The 17,436-nt window shown below is 36.4% G+C and overlaps 1 protein-coding gene across 15 annotated transcripts in view; it reads left to right on the forward strand.

The window, feature by feature from the left end:
- CDC42BPA (CDC42 binding protein kinase alpha) overlaps positions 1-17,436 on the forward strand; it is a 338,602-nt gene that overhangs the window by 236,525 nt on the left and 84,641 nt on the right. For all 15 annotated transcript variants that reach the window (XM_047703785.1, XM_047703770.1, XM_047703777.1 and 12 more), the window contains 2 exons: positions 4,901-5,148; positions 13,454-13,559. In XM_047703785.1, coding sequence (XP_047559741.1) covers positions 4,901-5,148; positions 13,454-13,559 — 354 coding nt within the window. The remainder of the gene's footprint in view (positions 1-4,900; positions 5,149-13,453; positions 13,560-17,436) is intronic.

Consider the following 17,436-nt stretch of genomic DNA (forward strand, 5'->3'; position numbering starts at 1 on the left):
AACTTTATGCGAAGTGAAAGATACCAGGCCAAAAAAAAAAAAAAAAAAAAAAAAGCAGATTTTGTATGATTCTACTTGAATGAAGTATCTAGGCAAATTCATTGAGATAAAAAGCAGAATCAAGGTTACCAGGTAGTGTAGGTAATGGGGAGCTATTCTTGAATGGTTAGAGAATTTCTCTTTGGGATAATGAAAAAGTTTTGGAAATACATAGTGATCATGGTTGTACAACATTCTGAATGTAATTAATACTTAGTGAATTCTACACTTAAAATAGTTAAGATGGCACAACTTTATGGTATATGTATTTTACTACTTAAAATTAAACTACATAAACCATTCAACTGTACACATTAAATGGGCTAATAGCTCGGTATGATAATAGTATCTCAGTAAGGCTGTTTTTTAAAAAACAAAACAAAACAAAAGATTTTTCAGTTCTTATGATCATATGCTACAAGAGCTTTTTACCCTGCTGTATTAGTTTGCTGGGGCTGCTACAAATTACCACAAACTGGGTGGCCTAAGAAACGAGAATTTATTGTCTCAATTATTCTGACTGGATGTCTGAAATGAAAGTGTTGCCAGGATTGATTTCTGATGGTTTGGATTCCTTGGTTTATGTATCACCTGGATCGCTGCCTTCTCCCTGGGTGCAAGACTGAGTCCAGATTTTTTTCTTTTTATAAGGACGCTGTTATATTGGGAAAGGGCCCGCCCTAACGACCTGTTTTAAGTCAATTACCACTGTACAGACCCTACTTTTCTTTTTTTTTCCAGCCTTATTGAGATGGAATTGACAAATAAAAATTGTATATATTGAAGATATAAAATGTGGTGTCTAGATATATGTATACATTGTGAAATATGTACCACAACAAGCTAATTAACATACCCTCATGCCCTCACTTGTTTGTCTTTTTTTTTTTTTTTGACTGGGAACAATTAAGATCCACGCTTGTAGAAATTTCAAGTATATGGAACTTTACCTTAGATCTCCAGAACTTACTCATCCTACCTGTGTGAAATTTTAGTACCTTTCTAATATTCTCCCATTGCCCCTGCTCCCCCCTTGGCAACCACCATTTTACCCTCTGCTCCCAAGAGTTTTTAACTTTTAGATTCCATGCGTAAGTCAGATCATTCAGTATTTGAGACCATTCTTTAAAATATCACATTCTGAGGTTCTGGTGGTTAGTGCTTTAACAAGAATTTTGGAGGGACACAATTTAACCATTAACATGTGTATTTTTCACTTTCTTTTTATGTGATATAAGCATTTACACTCATTACATAACTGTCACAGAGTTTTAATGATTACGAAGGATATCCACTCAATCCAGTTCTCTGCTATTGAATATTTACATTTCACTTCAGCAACACTGTCATTACCACAAATACTTTTGTGCATTGCTTTTTTAGTATTATTTCTTAGAACAGATACCTGGAAATGAAGTTGTCAGGTCACTTTTAGGCACTAGATGCAGGCCACAAATTGTTGCAAGTATAAAAAGAGGCATTTCTTGACAAAGAAAAATATGATTAACAAACAATCTACTTTAATAGTAGTAATATTTCTTTGTCAATTTCTTTGTCAATTATTCCCTTATTTGCCTTTTTAAATTTAAATTTAATTCTTTGTGAATTATTCCCTTATTTGCCTTTTTAAATTTTAGTCTGAATGCTTCTCTTACAATTCATATAAACTCCTCACATAGTGAAAATGATACTTCTTGCATTTTTCCACAACTATTAATTCATTTATCATTTGCCCTTTAGTTTTGGTCTTGTTTCCTTTTCAAATCACAGGAGGTTTGTTCTTACTTTCCTCGGTGTGTCTTTATTGCTTCAGAGCTTGGCTTGTCCTTTTCTCTGTTTAGTATGTGATTCTGCCTTTTCCTGGATATTTCTGTTGGGGTTAAAAATATTTAACTCTAGTCAATTATATTTCTGTATGCTTCTAAATATATTTAAATCTAAGTTACTTGGAATTTGTTTTGCTAGACGGGATGTTGTGAGAATCATTTTGTTCTTTTGTTGCTAAATTGGCAGTTCCAATTCCATAAGTTAGTCACTGCCTTCCTCAGTTATTGAAGATTTCTCATATATTGAATAAAATTATTTTGGGATAGAGCTCTATTACACTAAGATTTTATTAAAGGTTTGTACAGTATGTTTTAATATCTGAAAAGAACATTCTTCTCTCTTCCTCTTTACTCCCTTTTTCCCCCAGGATTTTCTTTGGCATTTTTACAAGTGTATTTTTCTGATACACAGCAACACCTGTGTGCCATCTCCTATATTTAATTGTTTTATTATATTTACAAGGAATATAACGAGAAATACTAAATACCTGTGCATTCAATCTGTCAAGTAGTAGGTATTTTTCTATTTTGTTTCAAGTCTTTTACATCTTTTATAAAAGACTTACCCTTTCTTCATATAATTCAGATTACTCACTATTGTTATTCTTCACATGCATGTATTAGTTTCTGATAATTTTTCTTTGATTGTTTTTGCTATTAACAATGAAATTTTTTACTGTGTTTTGTTATTGCTCATTCCGCTCCCGAGAAGTATTGTTGATTTGTGTTTATCTTACCTGCAGTTACTTTACTCAGCTTTATCAGTTATAACACTTTTTAGTGGAATTATTTACATTTTGTGGGCAAACAATTCTATGGAAATTAGAATGGTTTTATAACTTTTCTTTTTAACACTCATTTCTTATAACTATTGCACATGTTACTTGCTCAGACAGCATACCTAAAAACTAAGTAAGGAATAATGACAGACCCCATCTTTGTAATTATTCCTTAGTTTCTTGTATGTTTTTCTGGTGCTTCACCAGTAGGTATTATTTTGTCTGATAGCTGGAAAATGGGTAAAGAAGAATCACTTTACTGTTTTTGTTTTTGTTTTTTGTCTTATTGTACGACTCGGGCTAGTATTTGGAATGGGTATTGGATTTTCTCAAATGTTTTTGGACTTGGGTACCTACTGAGATTATTGTATGGATTTATTTTAATTTAATTCATTAACATAATGCCATCTTTGTACATTATTAACAAGTTTACTAGTATTAAATTACCTTTAATACCTGCAGTAAGACCTATTCTTTTGGGGTAGATTGTTCTTTTTTAACATACAGTTTGATTTTATCAGCATTTTATTTTGACTTTTTTTACATTCTTAGCAACAAGTGACTTGAGCCTGTGACTTGTTCTGGTGGTATCTTTGTTAGGTTTTGATATCAGGGTAACTTTTGCTTGAAATGCCAGTGTATGCTGCTGCTACCCCAACAGCCAAACTACACGAACCAGAACAGCAAACTCAAATTGTTCTTTAGATGATGAAAAAAATGAGAGAGCCATATAGGTAAGTGGTCAGGACCACAGCTGTTGAGTGAGGCCTCATTTTGTGGTGACCCAGAGAGCCAAGGTCATACTTGCTGTGGCTCCTCCCGGTTCTGGCAGAGCACTGTGTGCCAGGCTGCCCCCATGATGCCAGATGGTCTGAGTCTTGGCGTGCAGTAGGCACGATGCCACCAGTACTGCTGTAGTCAGTGGTTAGATAGTACAGTGGGTACCCCAGAGACAGTTCTCCAGCCCAATGGGTGTCTCTGGTTTTTCTTTTTTTTTTCTTTTAAAGTGTGGTGCATAAACAATGAATTCTGTAGCACTGAAAAAATAAAATAAAATTTTTAAAAAATAAATAAAAATAAAGTGGGATTGGGAGGGAGACAAACCATAAGTGACTCTTAATCTCACAAAACAAACTGAGGGTTGATGGGGGGAGGGGGTTTGGGGGGGGTGGGATTATGGACATTGGGGAGGGTATGTGCTATGGTGAGTGCTGTGAAGTGTGTAAACCTGGCGATTCACAGACCTGTACCCCTGGGGATAAAAATATATTGTATGTTTATTTAAAATAAAATTTAAAAAAAAGAATAAAATATGCCTAAACCAAAAATAAATAAATAAATAAAGTATGTACCTCAAATGTGAAGAAGGGGGGATAGTTTTCTTTCAACTTTAAATCGACTTCTGTAAATAGGTTTTCAGCCCTTAAAACTGTTTTCATAAAAGGACACAGTGTCCTCCAGAGCATGACATAAACCCATAGTTTCTTTGGGTTCTAAAACTTTTATTGGTGATCACCTGGGAAAATAGCCTATAGCAGAGTAACAGAAACATTCCAAAGCTCAGGAGGTCTAAAGGCATAATCTCTGTCTGTCTGTTTCTGCTCACCCTTTAGCCACTGTCTGGAGGATGCTTTGGACTTTGCATTTTCCTTGCACCTTATTACTGAGAATATATTTCATCCTAATTTCTAAAAAAATTGGCTTTCAGCTTAATTTCTTGTCCCTAATGCCCTACCTAAATGCCAAGAAACCTATCATTTTTTCTAGTGCATGTGAAGATGTTTGATTAGACCTTTGTCTTTCTCACTGGACCATTGGAGAAGCTTTTTGTACATTCTAGCTCTGTCATTCCCTACCCCACTAAATCTTCTAAAGACAAAAACATACTTAAAATTCTTTATTGGTTCCACATCAGAAATAGGATCCAGTTAGATTTTTCTCTCACTCCATACACCAACAATAATTCTGTATACATTAGAAATATAAATATAAACAAATAATTATATAACTATGAGCAGAAATTACAGATATATAATCTGCTGTAAAACACAACACAATAAGGGAATACATACTGAGAAAACTATTTGGAACATATTGCCAAAAAGGTGAATAGCTTTAATAAAAAAAGTTTTATTTATGTGATAATATACAAAAATAATATTGAACTATAAGAACAGTTCTTTATTTATAGAAAGAAGTTATTTGATACTTTATTATTCTTATAGATGAATCAATTTTTTGTTATTACTTCTATAGCAAAAACAAATTAGTTACTCACCAGGACTGTGCAGCATAGAACATCAGCAAGAGATAACCAAACTAAAGACTGATTTAGAAAAGAAAAGTATCTTTTATGAAGAAGAATTGTCTAAAAGAGAAGGAATACATGCAAATGAAATTAAAAATCTGAAGAAGGAGCTTCATGATTCAGAAGGCCAGCAACTTGCCCTCAACAAGGAAATTATGATTTTGAAAGACAAATTGGAAAAAAACAGGAGAGAGAGGTAAGAATCAACTTATTTACTCCTCTAATAAATATTTCCTGGATACCTGTTGTGCCTGTGTGTCAAGGGCTGGAGATACATGAGCAGTCCACTTACTGCAGTCCTAAGGAGCCCAAAGCCAAGATCAGTAAATAGGAGATTATACTACATCATGACAGGCAGCGAATGGGACAGTATAAGTACAGGCAAAATGCAGGAGCTCCCATAAATGACACACAAAGGGTGACTTTGGAATGTCTGGGTTTTTTGGACAAAACCAAAGAAACAAGAAATTAACGGTGGAAGAGTGTCCAGATGGGGGTAGTGGAATGTTCTGGGATGGAGAGGAAAAGCGGGGAGCATGGCACGTTCAGAATACTAAGGCTATTCCCTGTGGTGGAGCCACAGAAAGACAGATGAGAGGGCGAGAAGTGGGTCTGCAGAGGGTAGTAGACTTAAGATCATGAAGCAGAGCAGGGAGTTTGGACGTCATCCTAAGGCCATTGAAGGCAGGTCACAGGGTGGTACTTCTGGTTTTGAAAGATCACTCTTGTTCCTGTGTGGAGCAGGACTGAGGGGAGCAGAGGGCAGGTGGGAACCTGGCTTCGAGGGATGATCAGGACAGTAGGTGCTGACTGTGAAGGCGGAGGGAAGCGTGTGGGCTCAGAGGATCCCAGAGAGCCAGAACCTGGGTGCCATGATGGCCAGATGGGAGAAATTGCTAGTGATTCTCCTGTTTCTGGATTTTAGCTGAATATATGCTTTTGTTATTCTCTACTTATATTGGAAGCCAAAATTTATTTAGTTTGGTCCATTCATTCAACAAAAAAAATTTTAGGGCCTTTGGTGGATAAAAGCAACTATTCTGTTACAGGTCCTGGGAATGTAGTGGTGGAAAGACAAAATCTCTGTCCTTCCAGAGCTTTCCTTTATTTAGGTGAAAGACTACAAACAAAATAAGTAAAATATGGAATATATTAGGTAACGATAAATGCCAGAACAAAAAATAAAGCACAGGATGGGGCCATGAAGCATTGAGGGGGCAATTAAGTATCTGTATAGACTGGTCTGGGGAGAGAATGCTGAGAAGGTAATTGAAGTAAGGGCTGAAGAAAGTAGGGAGGCATCTCTACAGATGGAGGAGAAGAATGCTCTATACAGAGCACAGGCTGTTAAAAAAATAATAAGAAGGCAAAACTATGGAGAAGGATAAAGAGCAGTGGTTGCCAGGGCGTGGGAGAAGGCAGAGGTGTCTGGGAGGATGTCCAGGGCAGCGCAGCCCCTCTGCATGATGCTGTGATGGGTGTGTGTGTTGTTGAACACGTGTCCCAACCCAGGTGATGCGTCCACTGCAAGGTCACTGATGGAACCCATGCTCCACTCTGCTGGGGGTGGTGTTGTGGGGAGGTTGTACCCATGTTTGGGGGGCTGGGGGGCATGTGGAAAATCTCTGCTATGAACCTAAAACTTTTCTTAAAAATAGGTCTATTAAAAAAAATAATAATAATAAGGAGGCCGATATGGCCAAGGTAGACTTAAGGGGAAAGAAGAGTAGGAGATGAGTACAAGAGGGACCCAGACCAGATCGGGCAAGGCTTTGTGACGGGTGACTTCTGGTTATTCGTTCGGGAGAAAACCATTGCAGGGACGTACTGCAGGATTTTGAGTGGAAAACTGACAAATACCAGGTTGTGTTTTAACATGGTTACTCTGACTACTGGGTTAAGACCAGGCTGACTTAGATAAGAGAAAAGCCTGGAAATGATTTAGAAGTAGTCCAGGCCCAAAAGGATGGTGCATTGGCTTAGGGTGGAGGCAGCAGTGGTGGTAAGAAGAGTTGGGATTCTGATACTCCTTACAAGTAAAGACACTGGTTTCTGCTGGTGGACAAGATACGGAGTGAGAAAGGAAGAGGAGGAATTAAGGATGATACTGAGGTTTGAGGTCTTAGCAGTTAGGGGACTGTAGTTACCATTTAGAAACAGTTATGTTTGAGATGCCCATTAGACACCCACGTAGAGATGTCAGGTAGGCCATTGGATAGCTCAGCCTGGATTTTAGGGCTAGAGAAAAAATCCTGGGAGTATTTTATCACTCACATGGTATTTAAAACAGACTCTAAGAGATTACTTAGTGATTGGTAGATAGAAAAGAGGCCCAGCGATGAGCGCTGGGATGCTCCAGTCTTTAGTAGGGAGTTTGGAAATCAGGAAGAAATGGCCAAGGGGACAACTGAGAATGATAGGAAGAAGACTGGACTGATTTGGTTTCCTGGAAGCCACGTGATGAAAGCGTATCAGATCCCTCTACATGTTACATGAGATGAGGTCTGAATCAAGTACGATGAGGGGTCTGGGCAGTGACAGTTGAATTTAACAATGTTATGCTCACTGGTAACTTTGATAAAAACAATTTCAGTGGAACAAGAAGGGCAAAAGCCCCACAGTGGGATCCAAGACTTGAAGGAAAGCAGTTGGAAAACAGAATAGTAGTTGGAATCTCTTAAAAGCAAGCAGTGCAAGGAAGCAGTAGTTGGAGGAGAAACTGATCTCAAAAGAAGTTATTTTTGCCTTTTGTTTCTGTTTTTAGATGGGAGAAATAACACCATGTTTTAATTTGATAGGAATTATCCAACATGGGGAGAAAAATGCAGAAACCATGTACTTGAACAGGTATATAAGTGGAGGGTTTGGGCTGAGCTGTGCTTTTCACCTAGAGAAGGAGAAGAGATAGTAGAGTGTATGAGGAAGGTAAATAGGGTGGTAGGAACTTGTGTGGCGCTCTCCTGAGTTGGGCGTGTTGAATTTGAGGTGCTCTGTGAGACGTCTTTGTGGAGATACCAAGTCAGCAGTTGAAGGGAGCCCAGAAAAGCTTCAGATTAAATTCGGCGTTCATCAGCATAACAGGTAATTGGACTCAGGTGGTACAGTGGGTGAACCAGCTCAGGGGAGATGTGCAAAGAGAAGTCAAGCTCTGGAATGGAATACCTGGGAGGATGGGCATTTACCAGAAGGACAGAAAGAGGGGGGTCCACAAGGGCAGAGATGGAGGCTGGAAACCAGGCGTGGCATCACTGAAGCAAGGAGAAGATAGCATTTCAAGAGGGAGGAAACAGGCGACGGTGTCAAAGGTGGCAGGTAGATTGAATATGATAATGAGACCATGGCCGGTTGTGAGAACAGGTTTTTGGGGTGGTGATGCAGCAGAAGCCAGATTTTGTGTGGTGAGGAACAGTTAGTCAATGAGAAAGTGGGTACAGCACACCCTGTCAAGGCTTCCAGGTGGTTCCCAGTGAACAGGAAGGCAGGGAATTGGCAAATGAAGCATGACTTAGGGTTCAGGGAAGAGTGTGTTTGTCTTGTTTTCATATGGAAGAGACGTCAGCATTCTTCAGTGCTAGTAGGAAAAAATAGAGTTTTACTTAGATTTTACTCAGTTCATTTGTGTACATATTTTTCTGAAAGGCTTCTTTGTAGTTTCTCAAGTTTTTGTCTTGTTTGTTATTTGGAGTTGCTTCTGAATCAAGAAAGATGATTTTTTAAAAATTTCATTTAAATTCAATTTAGTTAACATAGAGTGTATCAATGGTTTCAGGGATAGCATTCAGTGATTCCTGAGTTGTATGTAACACCCAGTGCTCAATACATCATGTGCCCTTCTTCGTGTCCATCACTGACTTATCCTGTCCCCCCAACCCTCCCCTCCTGCAACCCTCAGTCTCTTTCCTAGAGTTAAGAGTCTCTTATGTTTGTCTCCCACTCTGTTTTCATCTTCTTTTATTTTTTCTTCCATTCCCCTATGATCCTGTTTTATTTTTCAAATTCCACGTGTGAGTGAAATCATGTGCTTCCTCTGTCTGACTTACTTTGCTTAGCATAATACATTCCAGTTCCATCCACATCCTTGCAAATGACAAGAGTTCATTTCTTCTTGATGACTAATATTCCTGTGTGTGTGTGTGTGTGTTTGTGTGTGTGTGTGTGTGTACACACACATCTTCTTTATCCATTCATCCATCAGTGGACATCAGGGCTCTTTCCGTATTTTGGCCATTGTGGACATTGTTGCTATAAACAATGGGATGCAAACATAACTGAAGTTTGATTATAGATAATTTTTTTAAGTGGCCTATTTGCCTGTACACACAGGATGGTTTATTTTCCCAGAACTTATAATTTAAAATGTAATTTCATTTATAATATAGTGATGTAAGAGATTTTTAAGATTACATTTTTTAAATCAGCCATTACTTAAGTTCTTTGTTGACTTGGAATTAATCATATGAAATTTCCCAGAACAGATCCATACTGAATTTCATTTACTGCTAAGATATAAACCTCTTTAAATTTTTTTTAATTGAATACAAGGTGACACACGGTGTTACCTTAGTTTCAGGTGTACAGCATGGCAATTCACCTTCTCTCCAGGTTATGCTCTGCTCACCAGTGTAGCGGCTATCTGTCACTGTGCGACACCATTACAGTATCATTGACTAGATTCCCTAAGCTGTGCCTTTTCTTTCTGTGTCTTATTCATCCCATAACTGGAAGCCTGCCCCCCCCTGCTCTGTTTCATCCATTTTGCCCATCCTCCCCTTTCCTTCTAGCAACCATCAGTTCTCTATATTTATGGGTCTAATTCTGCTTTTCGTTTGTTTGTTCATTTGTTTTGCTTTTTAGATTCTACATGTGTGTGAAATCATACGGTATTTGTCTTTCTAGGTCTGGCTTCTTTCACTTAGCTTCATACCCTTTAGGCCCATGCATGTTACCACAAATGGCAAGATCTCATCCCTTTTTATCTCTGTGTAATAGTCCATTGTGTATATATATATACCACATCTTCCTTATCCATTTGCCTATTGATGGACACTTATGTTGCTTCCCTATCTTTGCTTTGTAAATAATGCACCAGTAAACATAAGGGTGCATATAATCTTTTCAAATTAGTGTTTTGTTTTCCTCGGGTAAATACCCAATAGTGGGTATTGGGTATTACTGAATCATACAGTATTTCTATTTTTAATTTTTTGAGGCACCTTCATACTGTTTTCCACCGTGGCTTCGATGGTTTGCATTCCCACCTACAGTGCATGAGGGTTCCTTTTTCCACATCCTTGCCAACACTTATTTCTTGTGATTTTTTTATGTTAGCCATTTTGACAAATGTGAGGTGATATCTATCTCATTGTGGTTTTGACTTTCATTTCCCTGATGATCAGTGATGTTGAGCATCTTTTCATGTGTCTTTTGGCCATTTGTATATTATCTTTAGAAAAATGTCTATTCAAGTCCTCTTCTCATTTTTTAGTTGGATTACTTGGGTTTTTTTTTTTTTATTGACTTGTATACATTCTTTGTATATTTTGGATTTTAATCCCTTATCAGATATGTCATTTGCAAATATCTTCTCCCATTCAGTAGGTTGCCTTTTCGTTTTAATGATGGTTTCCTTTACTGAGCAAGTTTTTTACCTTGATAAAGTCCCAAAAGTTTATTTTTGTTTTTGTTTCCCTTGTCTTAGGGGGCATATCTAAAAAAATGTTGCTGTGGCCAGTGTCAGAGAAATTACTGCCTGTGTTCTCTTCTAGGAATATCAGGTCTCACATTTAGAACTTTAATGCATTTTGAGTTTATTTTTGTGTATGGTGTGGGAAAGTGCTCCAGTTTCATACTTTTGCTTGTGGCTGTCCAGTTTTCCCAGCACCATTTATTGAAGAGACTATATTTTCCCCATTGTATATTCTTGACTCCTTTCTCATAGATTAATTGGTAAGTGTGGATTTATTTCTGGAGTTCTCTGTTCCATTGATCAGTGTGTTTATTTTTGTGTCCGTACCTTACTGCTTTAATTACCACAACTTTGTAGTCTCTGAAATGTAGTATGCCTCTAGCTTTGTTGTTCTTCCTCAAGATTGCTTTGGCTGCTTGGGGTCTTTTATAGTGCGATACAAATATTAGGATTACATGTTCTAGTTCTGTGAAACATGCTGTTGCTACTTTCATGGGTATTGCACTGAATCTTGTAGATTGTTTTGGCTAGTATGGACATTTTTGCAATATTAATTCTTTCAATCCATGAGCATGGACTATCTTTCCATTTGTTTATATCATCTTCAGTTTCTTTTATAGTTTTCAGAGTACAAGTCTTTCACCACCTTAAGTTTATTTCTAGCTATTTTATTTATTCTTTTTGGTGTGATTGTAAATGCAGTTATTTTCTTAATTCCTCCTTCTCCTACTTTGTTATTAGTGTAATAGTGAAATGCTACCAGTTTCTGGGTGTTAATTTTGTATCCTGCAACTTTACTGAATTCATTTATTACTAATAGTTTTTTTTTAGTGGAGTCTTAAGGGCTTTCTAGTTATAGTATGTCATCTGCAAATAGTGACAGTTTAACTTCTTCCTTACCAGTATGGGTCCTCATATTCCTTTTTTTTTTTTTTTTTTTCTTTAATTGCTGTGGCTACAACTTCTAGTACTATGTTGAATCAAAGTGGTGAAAGTGGACACCCTTGTCTTATTTCTGACTTTACAGGAGAAGCTCTAGGTTTTTCTCCATTATGGAGGATGTTAACTGTGGAGTTTTCATAGATGGCCTTTATTATATTGAGGTGTGTTCCCTCTAAACCCACTTTGTTGAGGGTTTTAGCATGAATAGAAAGTTTAATTTTGTCATGTGATTTTTCTTCATCTTTTAAGATGACCACACAGTTTTTATCCTTTGTTTTCTTGATGTGGTATATGATGTTGATTGATTGTGTACATGGAACCATCCTTACATTCCAGAATAAATCCCATTTGATCATGCTGAATGATCCTTTCAATATATTGTTGAATGTGGTTTGCTGGTATTTTGTTGAACATTTTTATATCCATGTTCATCAGGGGTATTCGCCTGTAGTTCTCTTTTTTTTATGGTGTCTTTGGTTTTGGTATCAGGGTAATGCTGGCCTTATAGAATGTATTTGGAAAATATCTATCATCTTCTATTTTTTATAAGAGTTTGAGAAGAGTTAGGTATTAACTCTTCATTAAATGTCTGGTGGCATTCACATGTTTAGCCATCTGGTCTTGGACTTTTATTTTGGGGAAGTGTTTTGATTACTGATTGAATTTTGTTACTAGTAATTGGTCTGTTCAGACTTTCTTGTTTCTTCCTGATTCAGTTTGGAAGATAGTGTGTTTCTGGGAATTTATCCCAGAAAAACTAGAAGTAGTTTGTTCAGTTTGTTGGCATATAATTTTTCATAGTATTCTCTTATTCTTATATTTCTGTGGTTCAGTTCTCTTTTGTTTCTGATTTTATGTATTTGAGTCTTTTTTCTTGATGAGTCTGGGTGTAAGGGTTAATCTGTTCTGTTTATCTTTTCAAAGAACCAGTTCTTGGTTTCATTATAGGTTTTTTTTAATCCCTATTTATTTCTGCTATGATCTTTATTATTTCCTTTCTTCTACTCACCTTAGATTTCATTTGTCTTTTTTCCCCCAATTTAGGCATAAAGTTAAATTGTTTATTTGAGCTTTTTATTTCTTGAGTTGGCCTGCATCATTGGATATTTCCTTCTTAGAACTTCTTTTGCTGTGTCAAAGATTTTGGACCATGGAGTTTTCATTTTTCATTTGTCTTCTCGTATTTTTTTTAATTTATTTGATTTCTTCATTGACCCTTTGGTTGTTAAGAATATAAGCCTCTTCATCTGCATTTCAACTCAGTGTTTGAAAACTGATTCCTCTTTCTCTGTTAGGTGGTTTCTAAAAAGTCTGTTAGCACTGTGTTTACCTCTAAGGGTGAATCAGTTGTGCTTCTCAGAACTATCATTTTAAATAAGTTTTATAATATTAAATTTGTTGTGTATATATGCATATGTGTATAGGTAGGTACTTAGGTAAGAAGGAAGGAAGGGCTGAATATATCAAGAGAATTATTGGAAATTTCACTGAGGATTTGCTAACAATCTTGAGCTGAGTATAAGGAAATATGTTGGGGCTCATGTGTTCCCTTCTTTCCCTAACCTCTTCATTTTCCCATACTTTCTGGTACATATAAAACCAAATAAGATGAGCACAGTCATGAAGTCTACAAATCACAGATGTCTTCTCAGATTTTCAAATGAAAAGCAAAGTAGCCATTGTTAGGCAGACAAGTCTGTTAATTGAAAGGAATGTGACTTTTAATTTTAAGAGGGAAGATTGGGATTTGGTACATTTAAGATATGTAATTTTTCAGAATTAAAAGCACATGGTACAGTAGCCAATCAGGGATATGTTATTTTAACTTTAATTCCATTGCCTTTTCCCCCTCTTATGTTTTGAATCGTGTTAGTCAAAGTGAAAGGGAAGAATTTGAAAATGAGTTCAAACAACAGTATGAACGAGAAAAAGTATTATTAACTGAAGAAAATAAAAAACTGACAAGTGAACTTGATAAGGTGAGTGATACAACCTAGTTTTTATTCCCTGAGCACATGCTAAATGTTCAGCACTGTGATAGAAATTGTAGATAATTTTGTATTTGATGCCCAGTTTGGGTTTAATATTTCTCCTTAAACGCATGGTTGGTACAGGCGAGTTTTCATTACAACAGTCTGTACGGGAGTTCTGGAGAGAGGGTTTTGCTTATCTCATCATATTCTTTGTCCCATTTATTTTTCGAGCCTCTATTCTTTATTTCACTTTTCATCAATTCTCTTTGTCACACTTTCCTCCCATATTTGGTACTTACTCTTTCATGGCTGTTGGAGGTAAGGTGACCCTTGGCAAGAGCAGGAACATTTAAGCCAAACTGGAGAAGTTTTGACAACTCTTGTCCTATTCATGATGGAAAACTGCTAATAGCTAGAAATAATACTGTTGGTAGTTAGGAATCTAGAGAAACGAACTCTGCCTAAACCACTGTAGCTTGAATAAAGAGCAGAACCGTTCAGCCAGATTTATGAACAAAATGTCAAATACTTAAAAGGAATGATTTTCCGTTTAGTAGCTGAGATTTCTTGAACTGCCATTATTCTGCACTTCTTTCATCAGTTCTTAGCAAACAGTTGTAAAAATTCTAATATTATCTAGACGTTTTAATCTTATTTGTATTTAAGAACGTTTGGGTAATTGTGTTTTATAATAATTTCTAGGATTTTCCTCCAGTAAAAGTATTTTGTTCAGTTATTAGTTATTCCAATAAGAGACTGAAAGACCATGACTAAGTAGTCATAAAAAAGAGACTCTTTATTGTCTCTCTGTTTTCCCTTGTGTTCCATGCATCTTTCGCTACTTTCCCCAAGACTGTTTGGTTCTTTATACATTTAATAATGACTTTGCTTGTTTGCTTGAAAAGTATTTGAGAAACAGCTCCAATTGTCCATTTTGTAAAGTCTTATGGAACTTATGTACACAGACACTGTGAGAAGTGGCTAGAGGTAGTAGAGACAGTAAGTAGTATGAATGTTTTCTTTAAAGTATGAAAAATATGTGAAGGTGATCGTGTAACTTAGTTATTTCCACTAAAATAAAACTAGCAATATTTGAGTTTTATCCAAATAGGTCATATAATTGTTATTTCATGTGTTTGACTAATAGGACTATAAAATTAAATATTATTTGTCTATTAGACAGAATTTAAGGTTCTTTTAAGAGTAACCTTGATGTAAGAAATGTAATTAAACTCTAGAAGGCCTGCATATAGTTTCTAAACAAACTACCTAGTAAAAAATGCATACAGTTCAAGAAAAATTATATTACTTAATAATCAGTTTGTATGTAGACCAAATCTTATATTCACCCCTTGGTTTTATTTTATTAGTAACCATAAAGTTCTACTGAGTTTATACCAGAAATACATATTTGGAGAGAATTTGTAAGCAATACTCTCATGATTGTGATGAGATGCAAAGAATAAAAATAAAAGCCTGTCTCCTAAGTTAATAAAAATAGGACATTACCTTTTCTTGCTAAATTGAAAGGTATGATGAAGGATGAGTAGAACTTTGAGAGCAAATTCATATGGTGGGGTAGTATTTAATGACAAATGATAACAAGGAAATATTTATTCCCAGAGAAATAGAGATGGATCTGGGTTCTGCTGCCTTTTAAGTCTCTTCCCTGCTTTTGCTCCTTTTACAGCCTTTGCTTCTCTTCCTCTTTAACTCTCAGTTCACCGTGATTGAGCCCTTCACTGTTTATTTCTGTTCATTCATTTTCTGGTTTAGTTTGAACTGTGTTTCTTCATTAAGAGGGATAACCAGAGAATACTTTTGTCATTGCTATACCAGCTCTTCTGTCTGGGACCTGACTGGAGAGAGCCGAATTTCTTCTCAACCGAACTTCTAGTATAGAAGCTAGAAAGCAACTATTATGTTAATTTTGAAATTTATTTAATTAATACTATGACTAGATTCTCATATTCACATTTTTAAACTCCAAAAATTAAAACTTTGAAAGAAATTAAAAAGGAGTACCAGAGTGACTCAACCAGTTAAGCATAAGACTCTTGATTTCAGCTCAGGTCATGATCCTCAGGGTCCTTGAGATCAAGCTCAGACTCAGGCTCCCTGCTGGACATGGAGCCTGCTTGGGATTCTCTCTCTCCCCCTACCCCTTAACCCACACCTGCCCCCACTCCACTGTTTATGCGCGCTCTCTCCAAAAAAAAAAAAAAAAAAAAAAAAGTTTGTTGATATTTTCAGAAGTCTTGTAAGGTTCACTTTTTTTTAAAAAAAGATTTTATTTACTTATTTGACAGAGAGAGATCACAAGTAGGCAGAGAGGCAGGCAGAGAGAGAGGAAGGGAAGCAGGCTTCCTACTGAGCAGAGAGCCCGATGCGGGGCTCGATCCCAGAACCCTGAGACCATGACCCGACCCGAAGGCAGCGGCTTAACCCACTGAGCCACCCAGGCGCCATTTTTTTTTTTTTTTTTTTTTTTTTTTTTTTTTAAGAGCGAGCACACACAAGTCCGGGGTGGAGGAGCAGTGAAGGGCAAAGGGAGAAAGAGAATATTAAGCAGGCTCCATGCCTGGCACAGAGCCCAGTGAGGGTGGGGCTTGATCTCATGACCTGAGATGATGATCTGAGCCAAAATCAAGGGTTGGATGCTTAACTGACTGATCCAGCCAGATACTCTTTTAAGTTTCACTTTTTATTAAAAGATAACTTATTGCAAATAAAATTAACTATATATGTTAGGAGTGAAAGTAAATGGCTTCCCATAAAGAAAAATATTATTTGTACCCTGTTCTTAAATTATTAAACAAAAAGTCTAAATTATAAAAATTATATAAAGTTACCCATGATCTCATTACCACAAAACAAATATTTTAACTTTATATGTTCCTTCCAGGTTTTGTTTGTGTAAATAGTTACGTAGGTGCAGTCATACATGCATTCCATTTTCTAATATGCCTTTCACTTAAAATGTCATGATCATGTTTCCATATTCTATACTATACTATACTGTGCTATTCCATATTATAAGCCAGATATGTCAAGGTACAAATAGTAAAACCTTCTCATTCCCAAATAAGCAAAATGAATGAATACTTGGATAGAATTTACTAAGTGCAGATCCTCTTCTAAGTTACTTTATATATATCATTTAATCCTCACAAAAACTCTGTGAGGTATACACTATTACTCTTGCCATTTTATGGTTGAGGAGAGACTGAGGCAGAGGGAGGGGGATGAGACTCCTTTCCTAATCAGAGGACCAAGGAGTGGCTAGATGGAATTTGAACACATGCAGTCTGGCTCCAGAGTCCATGCTTTTGTTTAGTAATAATAAAAAGATTAGCATTTCTCTAATACTGAACAAGTCTACTTAAAACTACTTATAACTGTTGTAACATGGTCTTGCAAAAGCTGCGTTTCCTCTCCTTCCTGCAGCTATCTAGCTGACATCACTCACAGATTAGTTGGAAGGACTGTCAAAAGCAATAGTAATGAAAAGTAATGTGTTGTATTAATTAGTAAAGACATTGCATCTGCAAAAAATTTTTCAAAGACGGCTGGTAGACTGCTGTCTGTGCTAACGTGAAGAGATTGATGAATCTTCTCAAGAAAAAAAAATTTCAAAGTGGACATAACTGTCAAAAAGCAACCATTTCAGAGCTCTGGGAATTAACCAGAGGATGACCACTACAGAACATTGCTGAGATAAATGAAGGAAAATTTAATGGAGAGATGTACACGGTTAATGGATCAAAAAACTTGGAATTGTTAGGACCTCAAGTCTCCTCTAATGTATACATTTAGGGAAATCCCCATCAAAATTCTGATAAGACTTTTTTGTTGGAATTGAGAAGCTTATCCTTAAATTTAT

Source organism: Lutra lutra, chromosome 15 (assembly GCF_902655055.1).
Source record: "Lutra lutra chromosome 15, mLutLut1.2, whole genome shotgun sequence".
In the NCBI taxonomy this organism is placed as follows: Eukaryota; Metazoa; Chordata; class Mammalia; order Carnivora; family Mustelidae; genus Lutra; species Lutra lutra.